The sequence below is a fragment of the Drosophila tropicalis genome, unplaced genomic scaffold (genome assembly GCF_018151085.1).
Source record: "Drosophila tropicalis isolate 14030-0801.00 unplaced genomic scaffold, ASM1815108v1 contig_859, whole genome shotgun sequence".
Lineage (NCBI taxonomy): Eukaryota > Metazoa > Arthropoda > Insecta > Diptera > Drosophilidae > Drosophila > Drosophila tropicalis.
Window position 1 is genome coordinate 7,014,994 of NW_027173353.1, and position 16,334 is coordinate 7,031,327.

The window sequence follows — 16,334 nt, forward strand, 5'->3', positions numbered from 1 at the left end:
TTTGAATAAAATGATTTACTTTTTTAAATTTCCCATTCTAATTTAATTGAAAGTCATGTAGGATTATTAATGGCCAAAAATAAGTAGGAATTGAATCTTTAATCATTTGATTAATCGAGTCTATTACCATCACATTCAAGTATCTGAGCTCAAGAACTCATTTCAATGAATTGGACATTTGAATATGGCAACCGATTGTCCGAAAGATATTCCAATTTGAAGATTTGATGGGCCATTGCATCTGCAATCAATACGCATCGGTCGAGCTTAACAATTTGCATTGAAATAAACGCAGCAATCACCACAAAAACCGCACACATCAAACATGTGTATGAAAGGCGACTATCTCCCCCTCCCTCTCTCTCTCTCTCTCTCTCTCACTCTATCTGGCTCTCTATATGAATCTTTGGTCTCTGTTATTGTCGCCTATAAAGGAAATCGGCTTCACATCGCATCCTGCTACACACCTCCATCTCCGTTTCCGTCTCCGTCTTCGTCTTGGTGTCCGCCTCGACCCCAACCGAAACTATTTGGCGAACTAATGCCGACCTAAGGCGAATCTAATTGCGTGTGTGGGATGATCGAACAATGTTACGAGACATTTGCATGCCAGGCGTCATCTGTTTTGGGCCTTGGTTGTGAGGTTTTTGGATGTGGGCATGGGTTTTTGCGGTTTCGGAGCCAAGAAAGGCAATGCCAAGCCAAGCCAAGTCGAGCCTCTGACAATTGTGCTGAGTCCGAGTGTTGGCCAATGTCCATGACAAATGTCGGAGATGCCTTCTCCATTTGTATCTACGTATGTATGTGTGTAGGTACGTGCCCAGCAAAATATTGATTTAAATGAGTTTCGGTTTCGGTTTTCATTTCCCATCGAAAATTCCAACAATCAGCAAATTGTGCTGCTCAATGGACTAGTTTTTCCTCGAGCACTTTTAGTGCTACTCGTTAGATGTTTTCTAAGCAAAATGCATGATAAGCAAAATATTGCACATTGATGATGAGCTCCTGCTGTTGCTCCTCTTCCCTTTAGCTCTCCAAATGCCAGATATTTGGGCAACTCAGTTGGAATTTATGTGAGGTCTTCACTGCAAATAAAGTGGATGGTACAAGTGTGTATATAAGAACAACCAAAAGCAATGTGCGTGCCCTTTGGGTGGATGTATGCTGAAACGCTGCATCTAATTATGAAAAGTCACTGGCCAAGTCGATGCAAAAACACATCAATAATATAAACTACAATTTAAAGTTGATAACTTATGGTGTTATAGTTTTATTGCTGTTAAAAACTCAAGTAAGGACCAAAAAACTCTAGTCCCGTCGCCTTCAAACCGTTCCCCAATGGTTTAAAACTCTGGCGTGTAAATAGCCTGAAAAACCTTTCAACTTTCTTTCAGCTTTTGGTCTCTGTTCTCTCATCTTTTGTGCTCTTTCAGGAATGGTCAATGGCTTGTGGCTGGAAGTTTGCCTAGGCATAGGCAGCACCATTCCACACTAACAATTCAAACAGTTTTGGAAGTGACTCATTTTTTAGTTGGTTTCTTAGTGTGTGATTCCAAATTATAAACTATCCCAGCTATTCTTTACATGGTCAGTGGGACCAACATTAAGAGTGATGCACTAATGTATGCCTCTATAGGTTGACGATCCCAATTTGATCTCATTTTGGTTAAGAGTATCAACATGTTGGCTATACATGTTCCTTGTTGGCCAGGTTCCTTGGGCTTGGGGTTGACAAAAGTCATTTGAAGTCGCAGTGGTGCGAAAAAGCCGCAGACAGTCAAGCAAAACGAAACCGTAGCAAAAGATGTTGTAAAACTTTTGGTTTAGTTTCCATTTACCTAGTGGCATAGAAAGCACAAAAACAAAAACCAGAGTAGAGGGGACAACAAACAAAAAAAAAAAAAAACGAATCATATATTTGAATATAATTCTAATTTGCATATTATTTGCCTACAAAAAAAAAGGAAAAGAAAGTATCCTTCGTCGTGGCGTCCGGACATCGTTTCTTCTTTCGTTTTGGTTGGTTTTCATTTTTTTTTTTCACATTTTTCGGGGAGATCCTTTGGCATACATAATGGCGTGGAAAAAATCTAATACAAGGACAACGCAATCTGCAAGATTGCAGCTACAACAAAGCTCTTAAAGTAATTAGTGGCATAAATTAAATCCCCAGTCCTCTCCTACCCGCCGTTGTCCTGTTGCCAACCCCTTCACCATGCCCCCTTAAAAGTAACAATGGGCAATTGTTTCAATGACCCTTGTGCCACTTTTTAATTGTTGCAATGCTGTGAAAGTTTTCGACCTGCCAAGGCAAAAGAGTTTGAAAATAAAAAGGACTTATCCTTTCAAGATGGACCATTTACGAAGGTCCGAAGGTATTTCTTACTGCCCATGAGAGTCGTTTAATTGAAGATGGCATGAAGATAACATTTTGAAGACTAACAGATAGATGCCAATTGGAAAATTGGTATTCTTCTAGGATCCTAAAGTTCTCAGTTCTCATCGAGAAACCCTCGCTTATATAGCAGAAAAATAAATTGTGCGTAATTTCAAATATTTCACTGTCGCGGCATTGTTTTCTTTCTTTTTTTGTTTTAATTTTGAAAACCAAAACCAAGAGACAGCAACTAATTACTATGGGTGGACATTGGGTTCGGAATGCGATGAAGTGGGAGTGGCAGTGGGAATGGGCATTGGAAGGGGTTAGGGGTGGTTTGTCGTGAATGTTTTGGGTTGCAATCGCAACATTGATTTTCAATTGATTTTGGCTTTTGTCGCCTTTTGTCATAAAAATACTCATCGAAAATTACATGCCAAAATAAAACAAGCTGTTGACTTGCCAAATAGCCGTGAAATATTCCCCAAGGGCGTAGGTGAAGCAGGTAACGGCAATCGCTTCGTTTGCCGGAGAATTTCGCTGAGACAACAAATGTTGTTGTGGCCCTCCATTGAGCATCCTCCAACCGTTTCGTCCACTTCACATCCCCCGCAATGCAGCCGCCCAATGGCCCACCATTTGCTGTTTGGATGGCTGTCTGTCTGTCTGTCTCTTTGTCGGTGGGAGTGTTGTCCGGACAGTAACGAGCTCTCCTCTGTCTCTCTGTCGTTGAAGTTGGGGGCAGACAGGCAGGCAAGCAGGCAGTCAGGATATCGTAAAGCGACACACAATCACACATAAAATTTTACAACACAAGGATGTTTTTTATTGTCCTCATCCTTGTTTGGCTCTTTCCCTGAGCCGCGCTATCGAATGAACTTAAGTAGCCAATTACTGAAAACTTCGAATTCCTTACTATGAATTTCACTCCTTCGATTTTTTGCCAATGTCGCATTGTTGAATTAAAAACAACAAAACATTTTTCTATTTAATTAAAATGAATTTACCTTTCGTAGCTGGAAACGTAGAGCACCTTGATTTATGTATGGCCGCCAATAAATTTGCCCAACTCGTCGTTGAGGCAGAGGAGCACGGAGGAAGTGGCGGCCAAAGCGGATTGGCGCGATGTCTGAGCAATTTAAATCACGAGCTGTGGTTTTAATTAAAAGGAATTTATTTTCCACTCAACTACAGATAAGTGAGCATTCAGTTTTTGGGTCAGAAAGGTATCTACCCATATACATTATTGTCTCTTATAATAGTGTTCCTTTGTTTTGTGTGTGTTCTCACCCAAGAGATATTCAAATATTTGCCCAATTCAACTAAGTCGACAGACTCCTCCTTGGCCCACTCTATGAGTTCAGGTGTGTGTCTGTGTTTGTATTTTTGGATAGATGCCAATAGAAGCTATTTTATTAATTGCTCCTTCAAATCGAAGACATAGTGTTCTATTTCAGCCGCCTGCCATAATTACGGCCTACGCATTGGGTAGCCCAAAGAGACAGGTTCAGACTCCAATTTCATTAGCAGCTCCTACTCCTCCCGCTCCACTTCAGCCTGCTTGCTGCTGTCTTGTCTTGTCTTGGTCAGGCCATCATGCAGATGCAACTGATGTCTTGGCAGACCATGGATCGGGTTTCGGTATTAACTGGTAATTAATCATGCGGCTGCTTATAATAGCGGACGTTGGGTAATTACACGTTCCAGATGCACTCCAACATATTATATTCTATACTAGAATGCCTATCGTTGTTCAATGGCAAATTGAGCGTTAATTAATGGCCCGATAAGAGAGGCTTAATCATACAATTGCAGTTTGAATGCTTTTGGCATTACCAAAGCCAAAGCCAAAACCAAATCAAACCGATGCCAAGCGAGCCCAAGCTCCAACCATTGTAGATCTCAAGGGCCCACTAAAACCCTCGATATAAACATGGCCAACAGCTAAGACACAGAGCGCACTAGTAGGAAATCGTTGGCAATAAATCTACCATTTACCTTTAAACTCAAAATACGACTGTTTGTATCCTGCTGCTTCTGCCACTACTGCTGGCGGGTGAGTTGCTCGGGTATCCCTTACAGTTACAGCCTTAAATCCACTAACAAATAAGGGAATAAATTGCCCATAAAAAGGATTTTGCAAATGTTGGCTCCTGCCACTACAACAAAAAAACACTAGAACCCAGAAAAAAAAAATAGATAGAAAGTAAAAAGCCCTACAGCTTCTGTGTTTCGGATTTTACAACGCAACAATGCAAACTTCTATGTCAGAGCTCTTCTATTAGTTTTCACAAAGACAAAAAGTTTCGAATTTTTTTTTTGTATGGTTTCGTTTTTATTGTTTTCCACAAATTACTTAGTGTTTTTTACAATTTTAAAAACGGCATCTCTGCTCGCATTCCTCTTGAGTGTCGAAATTATTACTGTTGCCATGGCATCCACTATAAAAGAATCGTATACATTGGTTGGAATTCGGATGATAAGTCCACTTCTTGTGCATGGCCCGACAATCGCCCCGCTCCCCCGTCGATTCTGCACAGCTTGCTAAAAAAGACGTGAGCAATTTGTCATAATTTATTAAGGCTCATATTTATTTAGATACATGCAATATTAAAATAGTTGCCAAAGTTTATTATCTTTTCCATAAATGACTTGAAATTTAGCATGGAAACGTCTCAGTTTCTCCAAAGAATATGATAAAATGTCACGGAAAATGGAAAGGATTTCTGAACACAGATTCAATTCAAAACTTTTGGACAAAATAACTACTAATTATTTCATGAACTACAATTTGTAGAAAACTTAAAACATCTCATTAACAATTCTATAACCACTGATCTTATTTTATAAAGGTTTTGTGTTCTAATCTGAAGTCAACTCACGATGTTTAAAGGCGGCAAAACAACCGACCAACATGCACACTAAAAATATCAAAAAAGCAAACTCCTTCATTTTGCAAAAAAAACAAAATATTTTGCTATATGTTTCCGAATCGTCGAAATCACCAATTGATACTAATAACTAAAAACAGATGAAGGAGCTTTTTCATAGCAGAGTCTGCGGCCTTATCTCAAAATAGATGAGGTCAAAAGGTAAAAGAGAACGAGAGAGTAAGCTTTAAGAGTGACTACATTAACATATATAAATATTTATAATTAAATAATTAAAACAAAATAAATCGAAACAAACAAAGGGATTATCTTTGCAAATGCCATTGGTCTACCATAAATCTACTCTATAAATTAAGTGACTATAGTTGTTAGACCAATTTGTTTGTAAAGTAATTTTTCACATTGTAAGCTTGCTAAAAAATCAGCAATGACAAGACAATTTCTATTTCACTATTTTAAATTGACCGCTAGGCGAATTCAGTCAGTCAGAAGAAGCGAATTCAGAGGAGGCGAATTCACTCAGAGTTCGACGTTGGTATTTTCAGTGCTGCCATATCGTCAGAAATAGTTGTAGAACTATATATCGATTGCTGCGTCAGCTTACGAGTTAATCGATAACCAAAAAAACTTTTCAACACTGCACAGCCAGCGACACAACGCTGATTAACACTAGTGAAAAACAGTAAAATAAATAACAATAACGCTTAAAATAACAACAATTGCATGTGAAACGTAAAACAGAAAAAAAACCGGATCTTGCATAAAACTAACTAATAATTTGCAAAAACAATAGTGAGGGGCATGAAAATATAATCAAATCGGGGGCGTTTGTAGACGACGAGAACAAGTTGCAACAAGTTTCATTAGTATTAGTGTGCGTGTATCAGTGTTGGTGTTAGTGTAAGTGCTTGTGTGTGTCTACATATGTGTATATGTGCGTGTGCTGGGTCTTGATGTCTGCGCTGTTTCCCAGACAGAGCCACCAAGCAGCACACCACAGGTGAATTATTGGGTGCAATTCGTTGACGACACGACGCTGCTGCCTTGGCAGAAAGAAGCAAAAAAAAATATCAACAACAGCAACCTAAAACCCCAACTAAATAGAAGGCAGCAACAACGACAACCACAAAATGCTGCGTTTTCTAAGCCGTCGCAAGGTACGCAACAACTATGCGGATAGTGGCAGCGGCGTTGGCGGTCGGGCTGGAGGTGGTGGAGGAGGCGGCGGCGTCGGTGGTGCCGTCATTGCCAGCAGTAGCGGGTCACAGATTAAGCCCCAACGAATTGTGGTTAACAAGAATAAAATCGACTGTCGGGTTATACTGCTGGACAATACTGACCTTTCCATCGAATTATCGGTAAGTATAGAATTACATATTCCCACTCACCTTCACCCCTTCCTTTCCCTTAATCAGCCATCAGCCAGCAAAACGTCGTTTTGTTTAACTTAACCCGTTTTTGGCCCTAATGAATACTTGGAATTGAATTTGAATGGCAAAGAAATTATAAATTATTGTGAGCAAGACGTTTGGCTATGAAATCTATTTTTGGTATAGAATTTACAGTGAGACTTCCTTAACAGTAACCTCAACTGAAATCATTAAATGTACCATATTAAACAGAACTTGCTCACTTTGCTCACTATAATTATATTTATTATCTAATTATATCTCCTAAATTGTCGGGTAAAATAATAGTTAACCGATTCCTTTGGATTGGATAGCTAAAATAAAATCATTTAATTAGGCTTCGATTCGGTTAAACTAATTAACAATGTTAACAATGGGGAGGGGCGAGTGATTTCTAACTTTATTTTGTAACGCAATCGTCAAATTCCAACATTATCTGGTCTTTGCCATTTCTGTACCACCTGGGGTTAAATCGTTGGGGCAAAAAGATAGTAGTAAATACATACACGAGCACCGACTTACTTACTTAGCCACTAATCTGTACCTCTATTTGTGATTGCCGCTTGTACAGGTGTATATGTGTGTGTGAGAGTATATGATAAACAATTTACTGCTGATCGTCACATAATTTAACCCGCCAAGCGAACGTGATTAGTACCAGGGTCAATTTGATTCGCATACAAACACCAACGAACGACCACGTCAAGATAAAATGTCATGCGAATTAATTTCTCACACTTTATAAAACTAATGTATTCTCCGATTGCAGAAAAAGGCATTGGGCAGCTTTCTATATGAGCAAGTCTTCTATGCTTTGGATATCATTGAGAAGGATTACTTTGGTCTTCAGTTTATGGATGCCAATCATGTGAAACATTGGTTAGATCCCACCAAACCCATAAAGAAGCAAGTGAAAAGTAAGTTCCTTAACTTATCATTATCTCATTCTGAACGTTGATTGACCGTATTTAATCTTTTTGCAGTCGGCCCACCTTATACATTCCGCCTAAAGGTGAAATTTTATTCCTCTGAACCAAATACCTTGCGGGAAGAGTTGACACGGTATTTATTCTTCTTGCAACTGAAACAAGACTTGCTGGAAGGTCGTCTCGATTGTCCTGATGACAAATCCACCGAGCTCTGTGCCTTGGCCCTGCAATGTAAGTCTGTTTTAGCTAAGATTAAAAAAAAAAAGATGTCTAACGAGTTTGTTTTATTCACAGCGGAGTTGGGCGATTATGATGATCAAGTCCATTCGGCAGCAACTGTCTCCGAGTTTCGTTTTGTGCCAGAGCAAACAGAGGATCTGGAAATTTCTATACTGGAAGAGTATAAAACTTGCCGGGGTCTAACACCAGCCCAGGCGGAGACGGCTTTTCTCAACAAAGCCAAGTGGCTGGATATGTATGGCGTTGACATGCACACAGTGCTGGGCAAGGATGGCTGCGAATATCATTTGGGTCTAACACCCACTGGCATTTTGGTTTTCGAGCGGGATCAGAAGATTGGTCTCTTCTTTTGGCCGAAGATAAGTAAATTGGATTTTAAGAAAAAGAAGCTCACATTGATTGTCATCGAGGACGACGATGATGGTCGAGAGCAGGAGCACACTTTTGTGTTCCGCCTCTACAATGAAAAGGCCTGCAAACATTTATGGAAATGCGCCGTGGAGCACCACACATTCTTCCGCCTCCGGGCGCCTGTTAAGGGGCCCTCAGCTAGACAAAATTTCTTCCGCATGGGTTCTCGGTTCCGTTATTCTGGTCGAACAGAGTTCCAGACCACACAACAGAGTCGTGCCCGGCGTACAGTGCAATTCGAACGTCGTCCATCTCAGAGATTTGCCAGCAGGCAATCGCATTTGCTACGGGAGCGTCAAAAGGAATCTGCAGCCGCTGCCGTCGCCACAGTGAATGCTCGTGCCGCAGCTGCAGCTGCTGCAGCGGCAGCCACACCTCAGCCACCACCAGTAATTGCATCTCCCATTGTGGATAACAACAACGAAACATTCGACTCTCTCATCTCCACGGATCAGTTCGTTCCAGTCACGCCTTCGCCCTCCGTGCTGACTGTGATACAGAATTCGGCTATCATCGAACCCGACGCTGCCTGCAGTGCTTCAGTTAGCTCCTCCACCCATGCGTCAGCTGCGGCGGCTACTTGTGCCTCACTTGGCCGTAATTCCCTTCGATCAAACTTCAGCAATGATGATCCGGCGTATAGTAAAATTGGATCCATTGGCAAGGCATCTGGCTTGGGCCTGACTGTGAAGTAGGCAATCGTTTCTCGTTCTTTTCATTTCATTACCATTGACTCTCACACACACACTCACTCACTAACTCACATTGTCCCCAGGTTGGAGCCGGAATATACGCCACCGTATTCACCGAATGCCACCAAGAATTTTGATGAGACCAATCCGTTTAGAAATGCCGCCGCCGCATCGCATCATGGAAGCTTCGGCAAGGCATCCATTAGCTCCGGCCAGCTCAGGTATGTTTTACAAGTTGTGCATCATTCATTGTATTGCTTTCTCCATCATCCGCCCCCTCAAAATATCTTGACTAATCTGCCTTGTCTTGTGTTTCTCACATGTTTTGTGTGTGTCTATTTTGTGTTTTGCTCTTGTGTATATATCATGTGTGCAGTGTTAAGAGCGGCTTATCGGATAAAGATAGAGAGCTAGACTCATTGCTTAAGTCCATTGTCAAAGATCCATCCCCATCAGTGCTAGCAAATGAAGCCATTAACGATGCTAACAGTATCAGGTAGTGTACATTTTATATTGGTTTTATTAGTATATAAAGAAATTGCAAATTTGATCAAATTGTTTTTTCAGGGTAACTATTAACAAGACTTTTGATATGGATCACAATACGGAGACATTGAAACGCCTCTCAAATGTCAATGAGAAGCCCAACAATCAGGTGAAGCTGGCTAATGTGAGTGCCACGGCCTTGCCGCCGGGCAACATCAAGTGCAATATACTAAAAGGTAAGTTACATATATATTCTAAGATGGTATATCTTTGGAATATACCAACCCTTTTGTAATTGAATGAGTCCTAAACAAAAGCTTTCACTCATCTCTCTTGACAGCCCGAGTGGAAGAAGAAATGGGAGCTAGTGGCAATGCCAAACTGACTAATCAAATGTTTGTTCCCGCCGCCACCCATAACAATAATAATAATACCAACAGCAATAACAATCATGCACACGGTTCGGATGGACCGGATTCCTTAAATGCCACCTACATATCTGTGGTAAGTTGTGACAAAAGAAACAAACAACCAGCGAACCAGTTTAACCCACAGCTTGGCACTCATTTTCATGCTTTTTGTTTTTCTGTACGTTTTATTTATTTTCATTTTTGCCTTGTGCACTTTATGCTTTTTTGTTGTGCTTGTTGTGTATCTGTGTGTGTGTGTTTGTGTGTGTCTGTATGTACATAAATAAAGGGCGGAGATAAGCTGACGCTCAGCATACCGGAACAGAAGCCAACAACTACAACAACAAGCGGCATTGGCAGTTCTAGCACCAGCACCTCCAGCACAACAACAACAACCAACACCACAAACTCACCCTTTAGTAACGCTGCATTTATATCGGGCTATAATGCCCCGTTAACACCGCCATCATCGCTGCCAGCCACACTCAACAACACCAGCAGCAGCAGCATGGCCACCACTGTGACCACGATTAGTACTCCAAATAGCCCAACTGCTGCTGCTGCCACAAATACAACTGCAACTGAGCTAACATCCAGTGCTCCCCCAACTGCCATGCTGAGCAACGCATCAGCTGCCGAAATACTCATTAATGAAATCTTCATTAACAATATCATCAACAATAATGCCAATGCCACGGCCCACAATATGGCCAGCGGTAGCGGTAATAGCCAAGTAGCCAGTGGGGTGGAGGCAGCCAGTGCAACAAAAACGCCCAGTGCTGGCACTTTGCTCTTCTCCACGCTCAGCGAGCAGGAGCGTCTGGAGACCCAGAAGACGACAACACTTCACAACCACAGTGAAATCGATGGGCCAGCAAGTGAAAAGGTTTGACCGATCACCATCCAGAATCTAAAAACTAACAATTGGCTAACGATCTATCTAACCAGTTCTGTTCTATGCTAACAATTTACTTTGTTACTCATTTTCAATATGCACTGACACGCCTAAACATTCCATTTAATAAGTTATAAATGCGCTAATCTAGTTATTATTATCTCTCTCTATCTTTGTTTATTTATCCACTCAAACAGAAAGCCAAGATCAATCAGCAGGCAGAGAATAATCGCATTCCGGCCAATAGCAATAATGATATGGTCTCGCCCTGGTTGGTCTCATCTGAAGTCGTGTCGGCCCCCAAGGGACGCGAACCGACCATTATACGCAAATCCGTTATTACAACACAGTTGTAATTATTGTTTAGATCTTATATATACATACATGCTTATACATACATAAACTATACTATATATTTACATAATTTTTTTTAATTCGTAAGCCTAAATGTTCGTATTTATGATATATAATGGTAGCTATTCAAAATCTAGACAGACACATAATGTACTTGTATTTTATTATTATAATGATTAGAGAAGATATTAGAGAACTTTTAAGAGCATTCCATGCGAACGAGTGACAAAAACGCAAAAGACAATGAAAGAGCAGGTCCAATCAAAAAACAAAAAAAAAAAAAAAATGTTAACTGTCCATACATGTGCCTTAAAATGAAACAATTAAACGAAATGTGCTAAATTCCGCAGCGTACTTAATAAAGTTAAAATGTAACAATGTACTTAACATGATAGAACTATTAATGTCAAACTGTATAGACTGCAAATTTTAAGCGCGGAACGAAAAACGAATATCGAAACAAAGTGATGATACGATAGAATGATATCTTTCTGCTTGATATGCCAGGGCTATATCTTTTAGCTAAGAAATGTGAAAGGAAACAAATTAATTAAGTTACGAAAAGAACAACGATTACAATCAATAAGAATTCACATATACACCCCACACAATAAATGTGTATATTTTAATGTATGCATCCAAATTGACTGAAAAAAAGAAGAAAAACAAACAATTCTGATTTATATTACACACAATTACAATTGTGAAAAACAATTAAATAGCAATTATGTCTATCAAAACTGTAAACAACAGACCTTAACAATCATTCCAAGCATTTAAATGTTGAAACGAAATACAAAACATATTCAATAAAAGCGCATTTATGCAATTAGAAGTATTAATTAACAAACTGCCACAATTAATGCAGGATCAAACTATTTGAATACGATAACCTCTAATAAATTTTTGATTTCACTTGAATTATGAAAATAATTCCATGCTCTATTGGATTATGCAAATGAATTAGCAGCTATTTTTGAACTATGTACATTAATATACTAAATATGTGCGTGTGTGTGTACATGCTTATGCCACATATGTATGTGTTTATGCAGCAGCCCATTCCTGGAAACGATGGCAAGAGGAGTGATCCCTTCTGCCGCATGACCTGCAATGTTCAAGTACACACAGAACAGCCAGCAGCCACACACATGTACTTGAAATTCCAAGATATTTTCGCAGCCCCCGAGGGTCGCGGCACTGCAATTAAAAGACAGCCGGCGGTCGGCTCTATATTAATGTTAATTCCAAAAGGCAACGAATACATTCGCTTGATGTATGTACATGAATATTATTTTAGAATTTGTTGATGTTTTGCTTTGAGTTTTTATTTTTAGAGAATCCATGGGTGATGGTGACGACAAGAACAACAACATCGACGGCGACGACGACGAGGGGGTAGCATCTGTTTGAAGATGAGCAAAAATGGTCCGTTTTGGAAGAGTCGATTGCCTAGCAAACAAAATGTATATATAGACAGACGTACCTATGTATATGTAGACGCCGATGCCGATGCCGATGCCAATGCTGATGCTGATGCGGATACCTAGCGCATCTGCATCCGAATATTCGCAGTGGGCGTGCAAAATGTCGTAATTTCCTGTAGAATCGCTAAAAATATAAATTTCCCTTTGTATGTGCAATGATGGATAAATATCGACGCTTTGTTTTTATATTAATTTAACTTATTTTGACTTAGATTTTGTTTTCTTTTTTTTTAATTCAAAGTGGATGCTATTTATTTGTAAGATTGTATAATTTTGTATGCTTGATTCTCCTCGAATTCCTCCCCTTCGTCCTTAATGACACTTCCAATAATAAATATTAATATAAGTATAATACATTTCATTGCTGACTGACTGACTGAGTGACTGATTGATATATCTAATTGATATCGGATGGTGTATCTGGTTGATTAGCAGGGCAGCAAGAGGTTTAACTTAAAATTAATCATCATTAATCTCTAGGCGCCTGGTAAACGACGCCAATTTTGTTGTGTTGTGTGTTTCTTGTATTTGTGTTCATTTTGTTTTGTTGTTGTTGTTGTTGTGTGTAGATTGTTGTGCTGTGTTGGTGCAGGCGATTCCATTGGTTGCTTAGAAGCACTTGCGGTGAACAATGCCAGGGCCGGATTCATCGTACTCCTGCTTGGAGATCCACATCTGCTGGAAGGTTGAGAGAGAAGCCAGAATGGAGCCACCGATCCAGACGGAGTATTTACGCTCTGGTGGAGCAATGATCTTGATCTTAATGGTGGATGGGGCCAGGGCAGTGATTTCCTTTTGCATACGATCAGCAATACCGGGGTACATGGTGGTGCCACCAGACATGACGATGTTGGCATACAGATCCTTACGGATATCCACATCGCACTTCATGATGGAGTTGTAGACAGTCTCATGGATGCCGCAGGATTCCATACCCAAGAAGGAAGGCTGGAACAGGGACTCGGGGCAACGGAAACGCTCGTTGCCAATGGTGATCACCTGACCGTCGGGAAGTTCATAAGACTTCTCCAGAGAGGTGGAGGCAGCGGCGGTGGCCATTTCCTGCTCAAAGTCCAAAGCAACATAGCACAATTTCTCCTTAATATCACGGACAATTTCACGCTCAGCAGTGGTGGTGAAAGAGTAGCCACGCTCGGTGAGGATCTTCATCAGGTAGTCGGTCAAATCGCGACCAGCCAAATCCAGACGGAGGATGGCATGTGGCAGGGCATAACCTTCATAGATGGGCACTGTGTGGGAGACACCATCACCAGAATCAAGAACGATACCAGTGGTACGACCGGAGGCATAGAGGGACAACACAGCCTGGATGGCCACATACATGGCTGGGGCGTTGAAGGTCTCAAACATGATCTGGGTCATCTTCTCGCGATTGGCCTTGGGGTTGAGTGGGGCCTCTGTCAGCAGCACGGGGTGTTCCTCGGGGGCGACACGCAATTCATTGTAGAAAGTGTGATGCCAGATCTTTTCCATATCATCCCAGTTGGTAATAATGCCGTGCTCTATGGGATATTTCAGGGTGAGGATACCTCTCTTCGACTGGGCCTCATCACCGACATACGAGTCCTTCTGTCCCATACCGACCATCACACCCTGATGGCGGGGACGACCCACAATCGAAGGGAAGACAGCGCGGGGAGCATCGTCACCAGCGAATCCGGCCTTGCACATACCGGAGCCGTTGTCAACGACCAATGCGGCAACTTCATCATCACACATCTTGACTGAGGATTTTCACTGCAAAACGAAAACGAAACAAACACTTTAGATTAGGACTATTGTCGATATAGATAGTTCGGACGGTCTATGATGTCCTTTTGTATTTTGTTTCACATTCTGTGACTTTTCAGAAAATATTCAAATTGAAAAACTGAAGAACTCTTGGTACTAACCGTTTCAAAAACGAAAGAAAAACTAGAAATCTAAAAGCAACACTTTCGCTGTAGAACTGCGAGTGGCCGCTGGATTTTGATGCGCTAATATTTATACCATTCGTAAGACCCACAGCCAAGAAGATTTTCCACACACACACACACGCACATGCTCAGCCACACACACAGCCACTCTCAGACATATGCAGCACATGGATGCACATTTCGTTGAAGGGGAAATTTTTGAATATCTTTAGAAATAATTCCTCTTATTTTTCTTGTTGTATTTTTCATAATTTCGGAGAGGCAGAAGCAGCCGTTGTCGTTGGGGGCATTTGCTGAGCGCAGGGTAAACAAAAAACTGCTCACCCACAGATACACACACATACAGACACATCTGCGATCCTCCGTGGAGCAAGGCAGCGCAGCGTATGTAGGCGTTCTTCCTCTCACCCACCGTATCCGTGATTCTCTATCTCTCTGTGTGTGTGTGAGTGTGTGTTTTGTCTAATTTTTAATCAACATTTGCACGTTGGCCCAATCCATACATGGTGGTTTGGATGGAAATCTCTCAGCAAAGAGCACACACGTAATTAGAAGGCAAAAAAAAGCAACAACAAATTTTCTTTTGAAACAAAACAAAAAAAAAAACATCAAATTTTATACGTAAATTAAATATGTACTGAATTTGTGGGCTATAATCTGTTTGGCTGTTTGGGTGTTTGGGTGTGGGTGTGTAAGTGGGTGGAGAGGTGGTCTATACATACATATACATATATGATATAAATTGTTAATAGAGCGCAGATTGCATTTATAGATTTGCATTTTTCAGTTTGAATCAAATTCAACAGGCGAAAAAACCAAAAATCATTTTAATTTCCCTTAAATTAATTTGGCCATCAAAAAGTGCCATAAATAATATTTTTTATGCATATTCCTCATTAAAGACACACAAATTGGTCGGTCTATATATATAGGTATGTATATAATTATATTTTCTAAAATTTTAATTGACTTATATGGTTCTCACAAAGTTTAAGAAAAAAGAAAAAATAAGTTTGTTGTTTACACAATTTCCTTTCTATATGTAGATACAAATGTATCTTTGCATATGCCGAGCATCTATTCGGACGCCGAGTGGGCGGAAGAAACTGTGTGAAATTGTATGAAAACAAAAATATTAACAAAAAACCGTGCGCTCTCACGTTTTTTTTTTTTTGCATTGGGAGATTCTTTGCTGCTTACGCGCAGATACAAATCGAGAATATGGAATTCTATTTTTATCAGGAAAATAGTATCAGAATTGCTTTTTTTATTTACTTATATTTTAAATACTCAGGTGAAACTACACAGTAGACAGTTGTTGACAATTCTAATACACTATATAGATCATCATTCGTGACGTATCATGAAATATAAGTAAAAATATTCTGTGAATAGAAATAGTAAAGAATTGAATTCAACTGCAGGATATATCTTCCCGTATATGTACATAAGTATCTACTATTTCTGTATCCCCAGATTCCATTCTTGACTGGTTTACATATATTTACATGGCTCATTAGATAATCTCGACAAATTATATGTGAATTTATACATATGTAGGTACTAACAATTTTCAAGAAGATACCAGTGGATGTTAATGGAAACACAAAACTTGAAAGTGTTTAACCTGATTTTCATAACTTTTTGGGCTAGGATAGTAAAAGTTTTCTAAAGATGTGTTACTTAGTTTTCTATTCCAAAAACCAACGAAACGGTTATAAAATTAGATACTCGGTTTTAACCAATTCTCCAACTTTAAAACAAAAAATTAGGAGTAAAGTAAAGAATTATTAAACAGAAATCATGATTAGGCAAA

General features: G+C 40.1%; 2 protein-coding genes and 1 long non-coding RNA gene across 5 annotated transcripts; 1 reads left to right on the forward strand and 2 right to left on the reverse strand.

Annotated features, from left to right (window-relative positions):
• Nucleotides 1-4,688: 4,688 nt before the first annotated feature.
• LOC137583033 (uncharacterized) lies at nucleotides 4,689-5,385 on the reverse strand. Its single transcript, XR_011033345.1, has 2 exons — nucleotides 5,260-5,385; nucleotides 4,689-4,921 (listed from the first exon to the last, which is right to left on the reverse strand). It is a non-coding gene; the product is annotated as an uncharacterized lncRNA (long non-coding RNA).
• Nucleotides 5,386-5,908: 523 nt separating this feature from the next.
• On the forward strand, nucleotides 5,909-11,481 carry yrt (erythrocyte membrane protein band 4.1-like yurt). Of its 3 annotated transcripts, XM_068296928.1 has the most exons (10): nucleotides 5,909-6,626; nucleotides 7,447-7,594; nucleotides 7,661-7,837; nucleotides 7,901-8,948; nucleotides 9,033-9,170; nucleotides 9,326-9,445; nucleotides 9,517-9,671; nucleotides 9,776-9,939; nucleotides 10,135-10,731; nucleotides 10,938-11,481. In XM_068296928.1, exons 1-10 carry the CDS (start codon nucleotides 6,399-6,401, stop codon nucleotides 11,094-11,096), a joined length of 2,934 nt encoding a protein of 977 aa, XP_068153029.1. In that variant the 5' UTR covers nucleotides 5,909-6,398; the 3' UTR covers nucleotides 11,097-11,481. The 3 variants fall into 3 exon arrangements, with proteins under 3 accessions (XP_068153029.1, XP_068153031.1, XP_068153030.1); XM_068296930.1 differs by lacking the exon at nucleotides 10,135-10,731; XM_068296929.1 differs by lacking the exon at nucleotides 9,326-9,445.
• A 1,637-nt stretch (nucleotides 11,482-13,118) lies between these two features.
• Nucleotides 13,119-14,562, reverse strand: Act87E (Actin 87E). Its single transcript, XM_068297964.1, has 2 exons — nucleotides 14,495-14,562; nucleotides 13,119-14,339 (listed from the first exon to the last, which is right to left on the reverse strand). Exon 2 carries the CDS (start codon nucleotides 14,319-14,321, stop codon nucleotides 13,191-13,193), a length of 1,131 nt encoding a protein of 376 aa, XP_068154065.1. The 5' UTR covers nucleotides 14,322-14,339; nucleotides 14,495-14,562; the 3' UTR covers nucleotides 13,119-13,190.
• Between the last annotated feature and the right edge of the window lie 1,772 nt (nucleotides 14,563-16,334).